Genomic DNA, 17637 nt, shown 5'->3' on the forward strand with positions numbered 1-17637 from the left:
TTACACCTTTGCTCAGCATAATTAGTTTGTAAATATGTAATTTATTTTGCTCCAAGCGTTGTAAATATTCTGTAGCCTCTGCTTCTCTTGACAGCCAAAGGGAGGAATTTACAATTCATCATCTGAACAAACTAAACTTATTTTGTTCAACTTCTTTTAATAAAGTTTGATTCCCTTCTTAAAGAGAGACTACAACTTCAGATTTTTCTCTCTAGTAATATCATTTCCATACTTGTAAAAATTATGTTTAAAAAGTTCCTGTTTCCCTTTCATTTGCCAGTTAAAATGTCATTGTTTTTATGCATTTCAGTATTTTGCTGTACTTTTTACATTTATAGCCAGGTGACAAAATGGCCATTTATGAAACTCAATTATATTTAAATCAAGCACAAACATTACATTAGTGAGGGAAATTAGCTTTTTTATAGAACCCGTCCCTGTTGCCATGTCAAAGAAAAATTCATGATTGTTTATAATTTTCAGAAGAATTGCAGTATGGTTTCCAAGTCATGCTGACTGAATATAACTATGAAAGACCTTAATGTATGCCATTTGTCCTTAGAGAACTTATACTGGTTTGTAATCTAGACCTACTTTCACCTAATTTTTGAGTTTGAATTTCTAATAAATTATAGAGAAAGAACCCCTTCCCACACCTTAGTTTGTGGTTCTGCTGTTCTATTGTATGGACACATTTGGGGAAAGAACGTCTTTCATTAACTAACTTCATAATTTGAGGTGCTTTATTATAGAGTACACAGCATTTGTATTTCAAGTGGTGGTTTGCTTTCAAGCCCTACATCGTGTATTCAGAAACCCTATGTTTGGTAATATGCCAGTAAATTATGGATGATTTCATGTATACATCGTCTCATTAAAGAAAGGCAAGTCAAATTACAGACGTAGGCTTTGCCTCCCCTGAATCTCTTCCTTTCCCTCTCTTTAAATTAGTCCCAATTCATGGAGTTCTTTCTATTTCACACAGTAATCTTCATGTTCACACAATGTTAATAGCCTCATAATAAGGGTCATTGTACCAAAACCTTTAGAGTCAGAACAGACTGATTTCTTGTATATCACTTTGTAAAACTGGCATTAATAGGCTTATTTCCACACCTCTCCCCTATAATTTGGAAGGTCCTCTATGAGGCCTCCCTCATCCACTTTACATTTAAGTGTTTTAGCCCAATGTTGTAATAACAGCTCCGTCATCATTCTGCCCTCTTTTCTCCTCTCCTCGGCAAACTGCTCTGCTGTGAAACTCAGTCAGTAAAGAGGAGAGTCTTGACACAGAACAGAAATATAAGAGGAAACATGGAGAAAGTCGGTTCTGACTTGATCAGAACGCAATTAAAGAAATAGGTTTCCCATTGGCAGAGGTAGAGGGACACCCAAAACTCACAGTCCCTATGAAATGTTAGAGAAAGAGGGATGCTGGCAATCCAAGCCAGAAAGAGGTTTTACTAGAATCACTCAGATAATTCAAGCAAAATATGGAGTTGTTTTGCTTTGTGTTTGTGTGTGTGTGTTAATTGTTTAATCCAAGTAATTTCCTCAATTTTCCCTGATTTGATCTGCTCTGATACTTTGATAGCTCTATTGTTATGCATTTTTAACCTAAAAAGATGAACAGTCTGATCTTCACACTTCTGATGAAGTGAAGAATTTTATTTACAATTAAAATTGTGTGCTTTAAATTCTGTTGCTTTTCTTGTTTGATTACATAAAGACAAACAATTGAATCTAAGCATTACCAGTTCCACACAGCTGAGTTACAGTCTATCTCATGATATTAAAATGATGGTAGCAGCTGCATCTTTACATCATAGAATATGGAGAGGCATGTCACATACCAAAGTTATCTGTAGCAGTAAAAGCATCTACGGCAAACTCTCATATATTCTTGTGTAGCCTACTCTCTGTATAGATTATCTGTGTAAATGTTAAGATTTATAAGTATCACTAAGACTATTTTGCCTGTAAACATAAAATATTTTCCCATTAAACAGAAAGTTAAAGACGAATAAATTTTAGATGATCCATTATTTTGTATTATTTCACAGTCTGTAGATAATATCCCCACTTGCATAAATAATTGATATACAGGGGTGATTATTTCATGAATCACAATTTTTTATCTATACCTTCTTTCAACTTATTTTTATACTTTGTTTCTATTACATTTAATAAAAGTGTCTTTTTAGAAGTTGAGAGACCACCTCAGTCCTAAGACTTGGTTGAATCTCAGTCAGTGGTGGAATCTGGCCCAGAGCCACGTGACTTCTTTCATGAGTCTAAAGTCTGCATCACTAAGTGTCTTATTACAAAGGTTATTGCAGTCTGGTTACTTCCTGCTGGAGTCTCTCATATGTCCGTGCTACATCAAGTCATTCTTCATTAGGGTAAAGAAGAGGATAATCAGATACAAACTACTCCATGACAGTATTCATTGTCCAATGACCCAAGCATTTTTCTTACAAGCCCTGAAGAATAAACACACTTTTATAAGGCATTAATCTCTGCAGGTCTAGCTCACTTTGGCTTTAAATTTGCTATATTTGTTAACTGATTGAATGATAAAATATGATGAATTTTTAACTCTTGAATTCCTTCTTATGCTGACCTTGAGCAGGAGCTTTCTCTCGTAAGGTCAATAGGATTCCAACTTCTTAGCATTTTAGCTGCCTAACTCTTAGTTTGATTCCCTGTCCCTTTCCATAATCTTCATGACCAGCGTCATCTGTCCACTAACGGTATCTCTATTGTAGTCGTCTTCTTTTTCTTGGGCTGTTATTATGTATTTCACTGACTCCAGGACAATTGGGTTTGGATTTCCTGAAAAAGCTCACAGGTTGTTAGCTTGTCAGAACTAACTGAATTCGAGTCTTAATATTCTGATTTACCTTGCAGCTTCTAATCAGTTGCACTCCCCTGCCAATCCGTTTTTCCCCAGTTGGCCTCCTTAACTTTGACACCATGTGTTTTCATCTGAGGCTTGACAAGGCCATGCACTCTCTAAAGCAAGTTCAGTTTTCTTACAAGGTAGAGAAACTGAGAAATGCAAACAAATTTCACTAATTGGAAATGTATCCTTTCTAATGATTTTGAAACATCTGTACTGGATTAAATAAGGTCTGGTTGATATCTGAACCATATTTTTGCCATTAATATTTATCTGGTATATATGATAATATTAGGGAAAAGGGAGCACAAGAAGATATCAAAACAAATTCATTAAGTATATTCATTCAACATAAAATGAAAATGTTATTTAGTGACTATATATTAATTATCAGAAACATGTTAATAAATTATATTGGAATTTTATTGACTGTGTATCGTCTTCAGTCATTGTTCATGTTAATCAATAGTCCTACAAATGTGATCCTGATTACTTTTCATTTAATCTTTTATTTTATGATTGATTATATCTTCTTTTATGAATTGATCATCTGACTTTAAGTTATTATGTAAACCAGACATAACTTCCTTTTGATTGTTCATCAAAGCATTGCCATTTCCACTAATTAATTTTTGCCCTTTTTAGCAAAAACAGTAAGGATAGAAGCAACTATGGAATTTTGTTAGCTCCACCAAAAGAATTTGTAAAGATGCAAAATTTCAAAATCTGCAATTGTATTTAAAACTTTCTGGCAAATTAAAGGGGCTGACACTCCCAAGGGATGTTTCTAATAAACTTTTATATCCCTGTACTTTTTCAGATTCTTTCTTCTCCTTTGTGTCATGTTGAATCCAGGCTTGGTATGGAATATAACTGAGAAGAAATTCAGAGAGAAAATACAAGAGATGACAGGCTCCAAGCTAGTGTTAAAAATAATTTGATTTGATTTGAGATTATTGAACAAATGATCCACTATTACAGTAGTCAACTTAGTGACACTTCTTTGATGTGACTCAAACACCTTATACTGGAGGCCAGACTTCTAGATATTGAATTCTATATCTCCATTAACTTCTGTAGAAATCATCTATTTTGAGTAGACAGAGTATTTGAGAATGCATGCTGTAAAGATGTTTTATTTAAATCCTTTTTTTAAATTGAATATTAAAAAGACGAAAGAAAATATTTTACTTTCTACTTTGTGAGTTGTGAGTATCACAAAAGGAGCTACTAATTTGCTTCTTTGAAAGTTACTGCATGTGGGTAGAAAGCTAAAATAGAGATGAAAAAGAGGATTGTTCACAAATCATTCTCTTCTTATGTTTATTTCTTTTTTTTCAGGTATTTCATGGAAAGATTTACAGTGATATTGTTCACTCAGCTTTGTAATAGTTTGATTTGTTTTACTTATTAAAATGCATTAATCATAGGCATATTTTTTTTTCTTTCAGCAATTGTTGTTTTGAGCAACCTGGAACCAAATACAACTTATGAAATCAGAGTTGCAGCTGTCAATGGAAAAGGACAAGGAGACTACAGTAAAATAGAAATTTTCCAAACATTACCAGTTCGTAAGTAATCTTCTCTGTTTTGCTCTTTGTTGCTATGCTCTTCACTTGCAAATTTAAGTGAAATTTTGAAATGCAGGGAGACATTTCAACACTTTAAGGAAGTGAATTATGTCCTTGCTGAAGTGGTTTCTGAAGATGGTGGCATCTCAGACTTATAAAAAATAACATTGTTCTGGAGCAAGGGAAAAAGAAAAATGCACTGCAATATATACAGTAAAATTGCTCTCAGGAAATTGTCCAATCAGGAAGGTGTCCTACTTACTCAGTCTGATTAATTAAATTGTAGTGCTCAGACTATATTCTGTGAGAGAGTAGAAAAGTATCTATGTAACATATTTAATGCTCTAGTCTTTTGCTGAAGCATGACCATCGCCTTTATTCCATGAATTATATAGACCCTAATTGTGAGAAAAAGGTACTACTAAATTAATCCATTGCAATGGTGACGGCAGAAGAATAACTACTGCAGCCTCCTTCTTGTTACTATCCTGTTTTGGAGTGAAGTCAACTGCATTTACATGAAGTTAGATAGACTTAAAACAGTATAGATTTCATTTATGTTGAATAAATTGTTTAAAAATGTGAGAAAACCTGAGTGTGACTAAACAAACACCATTATAAAATCTATGTATAACCCTGTCTGTTATATACTTATATTAGGGCAGGCAAATTGACCGCAATAATTATCTTATCCTAATTTGTGACCAGTTCTTTTCTGTCGGTTATCGTAAAATGTCAGATGTGTTCTCTTGCCTCCGTTCCTGATGCCAGTGTCTTTTTCAGTTCCTCTTTATTACTGTCACCAGAACGACTGCAAGTACATCTTGACTCATAATCCCACTTTCAGACTAAAATGATTCTAGAACGACTTTGCATTATTTAAGTGGAGATCTATCCCTTCTCTGCTTAGAGTCCTCAGCAGCACCACCCTTCATAGTTTTTCTCATATTCTCTTATTGAATTATTTTAAGACATTATTGTACTGTTTTGTGGAGTAGTTGTAATGCGTTTATTGAAAATACATTATGTTGCATGTAAATCATGTCATGTCATAATACCTTCACACTAACTTAATTAACTTTAATGAACAATCACTGTATAATGTCTCCATCTACCTTATTTCTGTATGGTTGTACTATACATACAAGGCTATTTTACTATTTACTTGCATGTCAACACTCTCAATTGTCATATTTCTTTAATGATTTGCCTTTTCTCAAATAAAATACTCACTTGCTGAAGTTTATAAACACTGTGTTGGAAATAAAGGTAATCTGCTGAGAAAACCCCCAGATTCTCTAGTGTGGGAGGCATGCCATCCTCTCCACGATATTCTGCTTAGTTTGTCTGTCTTGGCATTCCTCTGAGTAGGCCAGGTACTACAGTTTTATGGAACCTTGCAAATTAAATCATGTTCACTAAAAGTTTCTTAGTGTTACCTTATCATATCCATATCCATATCCATAGGGAATTGGAGGAAACAGAGGCAAAGGATGCCAGTGCATGCCCAAGGACATCACATAAGTGACACAGGACAGAGAATTCCCATTCCAAGTTGCCAAGCAGTGATGGCATCCATCATATAGAAAATTCTTCCACTTCAGTAGATCCCTGTTCATATTAAAAATAGTACAAATATCTTTATTATAAGACCATCTCCCTGTGAATAATAATACTAAAAAGAAGTATTTTCATGAAACTAGAATTTTAAAAAAAGAAAAAAGACAGCTTTGAAACCTGCCTATGGATTGGATACTACAAAATTTCTTTATTAAGATCTGCGTCTAGCTAAAAACTGTTTATTTAAGCAGATAACTAATTTCTAAATTATTGTATTTCCTGGTAGGTATATATTTTATATAGTTTGATGACAATATGTTTATATTCATAAATATTTACAAAATGTTTACAAACTACTTACATTAGAAAAAAATGATAGTAGACTATTAATACAAGAAATAAAGTTGTACACTTGTGTAATGTAATGAGTTCTATTCTCAGAGCATTTGCAATATAAACGGTATATTTAGTTCTGAGTTTTCACAATTTTGGCATGATTCTTCCAAATGTATGAATGTTTCTATTTCTTGGATGGATAAAAAGAGGATCAGGGTTTATATCACAACAGAGGACAAATAAACCCAGGATAACATCATACATTTTGATACATTTTTTAAATTAAAATTCAGTTTCTCTACATATATGAGGTCTGTGCAAATATCAAGAATGTTGTATTGCATATATAGGTGAACCAAGCCCTCCATCGATACATGGACAGCCAAGCAGCGGGAAGAGCTTTAAACTCAGTATCACCAAACAGGATGATGGAGGGGCCCCTATTTTGGAATACATTGTGAAATATAGAAGTGTAAGTACCCTGTTTATTATCATTTTGCACAGTGTTTTCAAGTTGCATTAAATTTGCATTGAATTCATAGATATATCAGAAGTGAATGCGTATTAGGTAACAACAGTGATAAAGTGTTTTCATAGGAATTCAAATGCTAATTTTCCATTGCTGAAATTCATCATTATATGTTGTAGAATGTTTGCTTGTTTGTTTGTTTTTTGTCAAATCTAAGCATAGATAATCAAAATAATACCATGGTTTTCATCTTGTGATTTCTAAACTTAGCAACATTTCAGCAATGAGATATCATTTTCCCTATTTTTCTGACAAGGTTAGCAGGATATTTCACCTTCCACTCTGCTTGATTTTGGTAACTTCAAGCTAAGCTATCTTCTCAACTTTAGTTACTGTAGGTAGGATAAACAGATCACATCTCAAATTTATTTTATTATCCATTTTCATGAATTATTAAATTATTATTAACTCAAAATACATTTATTATTTAATATGGATTTTACAAAATAAATCACCTTAATCAACATTTTAAAAAGAATGGCCACATTTGACTTGAGAAAGAGGAAATAGATTTCTTCAAGTTTAATTAGCACTAATATGGGGTTTTGGGCAGCTCAAAGCTGCTTGGGGACTTGTCTTCTATTCAGGGGATGAAGGATGTCCTCTAGTTGCAGCGCGATGAAGAAAGTCACCTGATAGATTTTGCCTTCATCTGAAAATGACTTGAAAGTCCACTAGAAGTGATTTCTGTTAACAACTTTGCCATAAGAACCATTGAGTATTTGTGTCTACTATGGAATATGTTAAAAATGAAAGACAATTTTACTTAAACTTTGTAAAGTTTATTTACTAATGATTATGATTATCTCGATAATACTGTGTCAATTCGATTTATTTTAATTTTTTTCCTTTTCCATCCTTTCAAAATTCACTTTAATATTTTTAATAAATTCCCCTAAATTTGTTTCCATGACAAAATTATGTGCAGCTATCATTTTTAATTCACATACATCTTTTTGTATTCCAACATCTACTCATTTCTTGCAATTTTTGAAATGTAACACCGAATTTAAAAATTTTTCTGGCTTCCAGTTGGCATGATTACTTTTTTGTGTTTGTTTTATAGTGTCAATGTAACGGTGGCCTCACAAAACAGATTGAAAAATATTCCCTATTTTTTTTCTCCACATCAGGCAAACCTTGGAAATTTAGGTGATCATTTTATTTTTAATTTAGTTTTTTTTTTACTTTCTGTTTTACTAATGTCTATGATTAGGCCCATAATGTCTCAGTTTCATGTTTATGTTTACTGAACACTTATTAATACTTTCCAAGTTTGTTATATTTTAGAAAATAGTATAATTGCTCCTTAATAGTACATAGATGAATTTTAGCTATTTTCCCACAAATCCACAATTTTCTAAATTATAATGTTGTTGCTTTTAAATTTAAACATCTAAATATTTTCATTTTTTAAAAATAATTTTTATTGGAGTATGGTTGCTTTACAATGTTGTGTTAGCTTCCACTGCACAACAAAATGAATCAGCCATACACACATACAGATATCCCCTCCCTTTTGGACTTCTCTTCCATTGAGGTTACCACAGTGCATTAGGTAGAGTTTCTTGTGCTGTACAGTATGTTTCCATCAGTTGTCTATTTTATACGTAGTATCCAAACATCTCAATTCTGAGGGATAGTAAAAAGGAGTCTAATTTTGAGTAGCATACGTCAACAAATAATTTTAGACACCAGTTCAGTCTTTTACATTTCCAACTGATATCCCCTTCCCAGGACCCCTCTTTGTTGCAAGTTTCAAGCTGGGGACGATGAACAGCTGTGTGTGTCTTATGGCTAATTTGCTATGGATACTTCATGCCTCCCTTCCAAAACAACTCTGAAAGGCTCACTTGTCTCTCTATGAATCTGATGGTGTTTCAGTAGTCAAGCCAGGTTTCTTGGCCATTCTTATTTGACCATCTGGAAACTCTTTGGAAGGGAAAGAGTCTCTCTGTAAGGGTCATACGCTTAAATCAAATTAGTGGGAATTAAACTGGGAGAAAAGAACTTGAATGCAGATTGTGGCCTAAAGTTGCACCCAGAAAAATTTATGGTACAAAATCCAGATGAATGGTAAGAATTTGTAGGTAACCTCAATAAAATCCCATGGTGAACCCTGAAATTCAAAGACAAGTTGTAAAAATATGCTTAATATACTCTCTATATGTATAATTTCTACCTAAAACTAAAAGCTGTGCTTGTCTTGGCCTTTTGAAGAGTTGATATTAGAAATAACACAGATGTTATATTGAGTTTAACCAGAATCATTCATTTCAATTGATGATGGCAAATATTTATTCTTTCAAATTGTATCTTTTCTTCATCTGTTAGTGAGTTTTACTCATACAGCATGCATATGTAGGAATGCTGTGACTTTGTTCAGCTATACAGTCAGGTGTCCAAATTGTGTTTCCTGATGTTCTTTCATCCTTAGCATGTTGGCTTTTGTCTTCATATAGATTATCTTGTGTTCCTAATATGTTGCCCTCACATCTACTTTTAGAACCTGAAGAGAGCAAAGAGAACAAAAGGAGCAATAAGCTGTTTAAGCTTAATTTGTCTGTTTTTTCCAGCAATACCATACACATTTTTCAAAGACTCCACCAAGCAGAATTAGAATTATGTCTCATTAGATAGAATATGTCTCATGACCACCACTAAAAGAAAGGTGTTATAGTTGGGAGTTGGGTCAGCTAAACAATGGAGTCTTCAACATACTGTTAAAGTAATTATCTTTATCATTATAAAGGCTGTCTTAGTTTGCTAGGGCTGCCATAACAGAATGCCACAGACCAAGTGGCTTTAACAGCACAAATGTGTTTTCTCACAGTTCTGGAGTCTGGAAGACCAAGATCAAAGTTTCAGCAGGTTTAGTTTTTCCCAAGGCCTCTGTCCTTGGCTTGTGGATGGCTACCTTCTTGCTGTGTCCTCACGTGGCCTTTTGTCTGTGCACACACATCTCTGGTATTTCTTCCTCTTCTTATGAAATACAAGTCCTTGGGTTAGGGCTCCATCCTAAGGACCTCATGTAACCATAATTACCTCTTTAAAGGCTACATCTCCTAATAGAATCACATTGGAGATTAGAACTTTAACATATGAATCTGTGAGGGTGTACACAATTTAGTCCATAACAGTGCACCTGTCATGAATCCTATGTATCTAAAAAGGCACATTATTGGCACTTTGGGTGACATAACAGTGGTCCATCCAGAACTCAACCACCCATTACAGTATGTTTAGAATCTCCCACCCCCACTCACTCTATTGCAAATAGTGGTCCCAGTCATTGTTGAAACGAAAATGTTCACTGGAGTATCACTACATCTGTTTAGAGCCAATTAGATTCACAAAATGGAAATAGACATTCAAGGGAAAATATATATATATATATATTTGAAAACATAAATTGCTGTTTAAAATGCTGACCAAGTTTACTTTGGTTTCCTTAATGTGTATTAGAATTAGTCTTCTATGAGAAGTTTTGTGTGAAACATACAAGGACACAGATAAGTAAAGTGTTACAGATAAGTGTTAACTATAATAAGATTGGAAAATTTTGAGTGATTCAAATTTAGATAGGTCATCAATATATTTTACCTTTACATGTAGCTAATGTGGCTCCGCCTCAGATTAAAACTTGAAAAAGTTTTTTTTTTCAGTAAATCTCTAGCTTCCATTATTTTGCCTTTCTTTCCGCCACCCTGCCCCCAACCAGCCTAATGTTAGCAATGCCCTGCTTTTGCCTATTTACTCAATATCCGTGTTTACTCTACCAATAAAAGAAAGTTTTAGTTTCTCCCCAATTCCATCTTATCTCTGTCTTGCCAACACTCTCCTCTTACTTTCCAAGAGCCAGCTTTATTTAACTACAAAAATTACTAGTGGATCTCATTTTAAATATCATAATGAAAATGATTGGTTGCATAATTCAAACATAGCTGTAATTGATGGATAATCAATTACTGGGTTACTGCTCTAAAGCTTATTAGCATTTTAGCAGGGAACACTGTTTTATTAGTAGAACTTTGGGCTTCTATGGTAAGATTTGTAAAAGTAATTCCTCATATCCTTTGTATTTCAAGGAAGGGATTGCTAACTCTTGGAAGAAAAAACAAAGAAAAAAAATATAATCATACATAAAGTGATTTTTTTTCACATTTTTTAATGGACAAACTGAACCTTACAGAATTTGGGTGACTTGGTCACCTGTGGGAATGGGAAACAAAACATGAGACTTTATAGCAGAAATGCTTTTGCAGCAGTAAGGGCTGAATTGAAATTTGCCTGTGGAGATTGTATTGACTCCTCATCCACTGTCCCATCTTAACTCAACCGCCTAGGACCTGTGCCTCCAACTACAACCATTCTGATCCACTTCATCTTTACCATATCATTTAGTGGTATGCCTTGTACTCCAATACACTAAAATCATCTCCATATTCCTGTTTTCCTTTCTCTCCCTTTACCACCTCCTCCATCCCGCAAATATCATGCTCTGCAGGCCCAATTGAAAATTCCAAGATTCAGTATAAAGTTATATTTATGTGGTCAAACAATAGCCCATCTTGGGGACGAATAATTTTCTCTACATTTTCTTTCTCAACATGTTACTTCTTCACATTAAAAACTTTCATGTTCAAGATTCAGTTGCTAAATGTTTATAGCTGCATTTACCTTGATAGTTGCACTTGTAATTGAAATAATAACTATTTCAAAAATAACTTATTACTGTTCTTTGTATGATTCCGAGCTACTTCCTCTATTAGTTCCTCAAACTGCATGAATTCTACAGTGGAGCAAAGCGCAGCTGAACACCTTAAAATTTTATTTAGCTGTATGCAATGCATTTTTTTAGTTAGATAACATCTATGGAAATAAAATAGGTAAATTTGGAAAGTAAGGAACACTCTTATGAGTTTTACTTGATTGCTTCTTTGACCCTACCTTTCAACTCCCCTGTGCACAGGACTATATGTTTTGTAAGTTAGGAAACAAAATTGAGATAATATGTTCCTTATGTGAGTGTTGATTTACAGAAGACTTTGAATCTGACTATTTAAACCTGCATTTCACTAGAAAAGGAAGACTAATCATATTGTAATATAGAGAATGTTTAACTTCCTATAGATTATGAATCAGGAAACACATTATTCTATGTTATCTTGTAGTAGATAGAGCACACAACTTTGTTCAGTGGCCTATTGAGAAGACAGAATCTATTAGAACAGAACTAGAGTAATAAAAGCAGAATTAGATGCCTCTATGGACCCATTGTGAAAATTAACATCTCTAATAAGTCAGTGAAATTAAACAATGTATTTGGAGAATAAAGACAAACATTAATCTCATAACGTGTATAGAAAAAATTAAAGCAGTTATTCTATGTGCAGAATATTTTTACCTATTTCATATTGTAATGTCAAAAGAACTCTATATAATTTAATAAATACTTTTGTACATGCTTCCATTAGTTTTTCACTGTTTTCTCTCTAATTTGATGATAGGTATCAGATCATAACTATCACTTAGTGTTGGTACATTAAATAAATTTCCTGAGCTAAGAAGGGTTAAATAAAATTAGTTACCTAACATCAGTTTTGAGAAATATACTATAGAGACAAGAAACACTTCTCCAGCATGTGTTTCTAGGTCATAATTGACCTTCTTAAGCCTGACTCAAAGTCTGGAAAGTTGTATCTCATTGGCCATAGAAAAAGAAAAGTTAATTTTGAAAAGGGTATTAAAATAATAAATAAGTAGAATTGAGGTTTTGTTGCTGAGGGAACTTATTTTCTAATAAATTATTAATAGTTTATTAATAACTTATTTTCTAATTTAATTATGTCTAGCTGTGTATATTGACATTTCTTTAAAGCCATCAGTTTAAGTTTTGAAATATTTTCCAACATTGAATAGCTATGGACATTAAAGGTTACTAAACTTTTTGGTATTTTTTTCTTTGCTGTTAGTGAAAATACTGATTTTTATTCATCCTTGTATTGTTAGCATCAAATAGACTAATTGTTGTCTGAATGAATAAATGCATCAATGACAATAAATGAGTTAGTCTACGTTGTGCAATTATAACTGATCCTGTATTTAGATTAATATATACAAGAATTAATAAATGCAAGGGAAAGCACTTGCACTGTGTGAATTTTCATGGGATGTGAGAATACAGAACGTGATGAATAGGAAAAATTAGATCTTATTTTTCCCTAAACAAGTACGTTGGTGATGGAGAGTAGGAATCGATAAAGTAGGGTCCAGTTTACAAAATTTTATCAAGCTTCAGGACCTGGAACAAAGGCAGTTTGAATCAACTATAATAACTTTAAAAAAGGAGATTAGAATTTGAAACTCTCTTAAAAACTTCCAAACCTTGCATTTTTCCCAATCACAGCAGAGTGTGTGTGTGTGTGTGTGTGTGTGTGTGTGTGTGTGTGTGTGTGTGTGTGTAAATTATCCAGATTGCTAAATCACCTCTCATATTCAGAGTAGCAAACAGAGCTTTAGAGAATTCTGGGGCCTTCTGTAAGGTCATACAAGTAGTGAATAGCTGAACCAGGCTACTAGAAGTCCAGGAACCAGGAACTGCCTTGCATGGGAACACACAATCTTAAATCGTAACACAGTACAGTCACAGGAACTTTAAAATTAATCAGGTTAATACAAGCTCACCTCCTCTATTTCCCTCTCTTTTTATAATTATTCAGTTTTTACTTAAGATGATATTGACCATATATATCCTGAGACTTTGAAAAGAAAGTTAGTAGATTTCTTCTTATTATGAAGAAAAGCAGTCAAGGAGTCATCTACAGATAAGCAAACCAAAACTCTCTTCATCTCTCCTCCACTCTTCTCTCTATGCAGCTGATAGCAAATATTTCCTATATGCTGATATTATGATTTTAGACTAACTTTTAATGAGTCCCCTTAATGGTCATATGGCCCTGCTATCTATGTTTTGACAAAAAAGATTGCTTAAAAGAAACTATATCAAAACAAAATGACCATATTTTTTTCAGTAGCTGCCCTTCAACATTTAACTGGCTTATTAATAATAGCCGTACTCAGCAAATCATCTCATTAAATTACCTAGGGGAACTTTTTGCAACTAGATTATCTTAAATTGTTCCCTCAGCATTTAAGTTCTGTAAATTAGGCACTCTATAAATGCATAAATGAGATTTTGATGCCTAGGAAAGTATTTGGTAACACCCACTTTATTTTTTCCTCTATTCCCTAAGAATAGCAATTAAGGGATTAAAAAGCCTCCTTGTCTAATGGTGAATGGAAGATGAAATTGATTCAAATTGGGGAAATTATTAGAACTCCTTTCGGTTCCTCATGCCATCAGTCCAACTATCTAAAATGATGGAGGGGCTTTTAATTTATCATGCTAAGAGCTTCAACAATTGAAAGTTAAGTGATTGGAAATTCACAAGAGACTATCTGCATGCCTTGGGCTTGTCAGGAAGTTTCACTTCAAATGCTCAATTCTCAGAAATAGTATTTTTGGAGAATAACCTAAAGGACGTGAAGCCTCTTTGTCCCTCTGAAGAACAAATTGTATCCTAGGGTAATCCAGATATCAGCTGTTGGCTTATTTCTGGCTCTTTCACCCACATCTCCACTCAGATCCGAAACAAAACTCAACTCTGGATTTCCACACAAATATTCACTTTCACCAAGTATTTGATAATAAATTAGAATTTATACTTAATTATTGAGGTAAAGGGACATCCACAGGGGCAACTCTCTACTGCTTTGTGTAACTTTGTCCTTATCTGATCATTCAGTCTTCCTACTCCTCATCTCCTCCTTTCTGTATATGTGTGTCTATATACAATTTACAATATATCAAAGATTTATATATGTATTTTACTCTTTATATGTATGTTTGTGTATATATGTCATATATCATATATGATCTAAAATTACTTTTCAGTGGAGATTTTTGTAAGCTTTATATTTCTTTTGGTCAATACCTATGAAGTGCTTTTTTTTTTTTTTTTTTGTGATACGCGGGCCTCTCACTGTTGTGGCCTCTCCTGTTGCGGAGCACAGGCTCCGGACGCGCAGGCTCAGAGACCATGGCTCACGGGCCTAGCTGCTCCGCGGCATGTGGGATCTTCCCAGACCGGGGCACGAACCCGTGTCCCCTGCATCGGCAGGCGGACTCTCAACCACTGCGCCACCAAGGAAGCCCTGAAGTGCTTTGAAATGTACTTAAAACAATACACATACAGTGTCTGTTTTTACATCTCCCAGTGGTTGTGCATCTTTCAGATGTTTTCAGTCATTTTGCCTATTTTTTTGGATCTAAACTTCTGTGAAAGAATCACATCTTCATTAACTAGGTGAGGATGAATGAAAAGAAACATGGTACTGGAGTTTCTTATTTCCAGCAAAGTTGACATTACTTCCCCAGAGAAAACCTTCCTGATTCCTGGACTCTATTAGTTCTCCCTATTATATGCTCCCAAAACACCCTCTTGTTTTTCAAAGAACTCATGTCTTCCTTCTGTGTTGGTTTGTAAACTCCAAAATAAAGATTTGTACATGTTTTATTCACTGTTGTGTTCATAGTTCTAGAACAGTCTCACTATCCACTAAAGACTGAATGATTGATGAATGAACTGATGAAGAAAGCGGATGTTGGGACAATCCTGGCTAATGACACAGCTATTCTAAGCAATTCAAAAACACACCTAGATTCCTTCCTTAACTTTACTAGTCATTTAATGACTTAGACAAGTTACAAGGTTTCTGGTCCAAACTGTTGTTTTCCAATGGCTTTTCAGTACACTTCATAACACTGGACACCAGCCCAGTCTAATAAATTAGTCAGTTTATAAGTTTCAGAAGCAAGTTAATTTACCTCTTGTTTATATGATAATTTTAAGTCCTTGTCCGAAACACTTGGAGGGGTTAGTATCTCCAGTTTTAGATGAAGCAACAAAAAAGGCCAACTGACTTCCTCTGTAATAAAAGTTCTATGGAACCAATTAAGTCGGAAAAGAGAATCACAGTATTGTACCAAAACTGTAATGTGGTCTTATCTCCTTCTGAAGGATACTTAATATTTGTAGTACCATCAATTTAATGCAATCATGAATTTAACTTCCAGAATTTGATTTTAGATAATAAATCCTCATTTTGCACTATAAATGTAGAAAACATTGTTATTCTTTCTAGTCAAATAAACATTGTAAAATATTGGCTCAACATAACGTAATACTGGGCTGAGCTCTGAGGTTAAAAAAAGTTTGACTAATCGATCTATTGAGCTGTCTATATATCTATATGTCTATCTATTACTATGTCCAGGTTACAATTTATTTATAATTACGCCTCTGGGAAATTGAGATTTTCAATGGCAGTGATGGATTATTGGATTATTAGATGTGTGATTTCAGAGAAAAATATTTCATTTCTGTATAGTTATTATGAAAATAGTTTCTTTTTAATAATAGCTGTCATTTGTTAAGTGGTTATGATTCTTAATGCCCTGGAATATACAATTTACTCAGTTTTCCTCTTTGCTTCCTCATGAAAGCTAACAGAGGCAGCTGCTACCCTCATTTCTGTAATAGAGATGAGGGACGCAGGCAGAGATTACCATTTAAACTTTAAATGGTTAACATATGACTCAGCTGAATGTTCACATTGCTTAGGATAGTTTAATCCATAAAATTATTTCAATTATTTGTAACTGTAGTCATAGTATTTTTTTAAAGGGGTTATTCAAATAGCATGTTGTCCAAAACATTTATTTTAGAAAAAGAATCTGGATTTAAGTATAGAATGTTCAGGATAAGATAACATATTTTATTTTCTTATGTTAATAATTTGTTTAAGAGGTAATAGTTTTTCTTGTATGTTGCTTCATTATAAGTCCAAAACATCATAGTAATAAAAAATGATAATGGAAATTTAAATCTATTTTAAAAATCCAGACTTTATTTGTAAGACACTTTACTACCCACTGCCTGCCCTGCCCCAAACATTAAACAATAGTCTCTGGAAATTATTTTAATGGGTATGTTAAGCTTTTTCTATATATAATATTTTGTTTTCCCTGTTCACATGATTATTAATAATCAACAAAGTGGCTAAACAGCAAACTAACATATGTGAAATTTAAAAAACTCTTAATGGAGGTGAATTATCATTTGAATCATCAAGGATTAATTATGAATTATCACTCCAGCTAATTTAAAAACCGTTACATTTTTTGTGGAAAAATCTTAGAAATAACTTCATCTATATACAACTTCATTTATCCCAGTGAATGAGAAAATATCCTTTTTTTGATTTAATAAACCCACTTGCTCCATTTCAAGATAAATTATTTTTTTTAAAGATCACAACTTTAGTGCATGGGTATTTACAAAATATATTTGTATTGCCTTTACAGAAAGATAAAGAAGACCAGTGGCTAGAGAAGACAGTGCAGGGAAATAAAGACCATATTATTTTAGAGCATCTACAGTGGACAATGGGGTATGAAGTTCAAATTACAGCTGCCAATAGATTGGGATATTCAGAACCAACAGTCTATGAGTTCAGCATGCCACCAAAACCCAACATTATCAAAGGTAAGCAAACTATATTCTTTCTTAGGCTGAAAATAAATATGGTAGTATCTTTTATAACCCCTCTGGATTTTTTCTTATTATTGAAAACATAATTTTATAGAAGGAAGTATAAATTCTAGGTTCTAATCA

At 33.5% G+C, this 17637-nt stretch overlaps 1 protein-coding gene across 2 annotated transcripts in view; it reads left to right on the forward strand.

The window, feature by feature from the left end:
* Positions 1 to 17637, forward strand: part of NCAM2 (neural cell adhesion molecule 2) — a 492766-nt gene that overhangs the window by 434985 nt on the left and 40144 nt on the right. For both annotated transcript variants that reach the window (XM_067034950.1, XM_067034951.1), the window contains exons 13-15: positions 4354 to 4473; positions 6720 to 6841; positions 17328 to 17508. In XM_067034950.1, the coding sequence (XP_066891051.1) occupies positions 4354 to 4473; positions 6720 to 6841; positions 17328 to 17508 (423 nt within the window). The remainder of the gene's footprint in view (positions 1 to 4353; positions 4474 to 6719; positions 6842 to 17327; positions 17509 to 17637) is intronic.

The sequence above is a fragment of the Kogia breviceps genome, chromosome 5 (genome assembly GCF_026419965.1).
Source record: "Kogia breviceps isolate mKogBre1 chromosome 5, mKogBre1 haplotype 1, whole genome shotgun sequence".
In the NCBI taxonomy this organism is placed as follows: Eukaryota; Metazoa; Chordata; class Mammalia; order Artiodactyla; family Physeteridae; genus Kogia; species Kogia breviceps.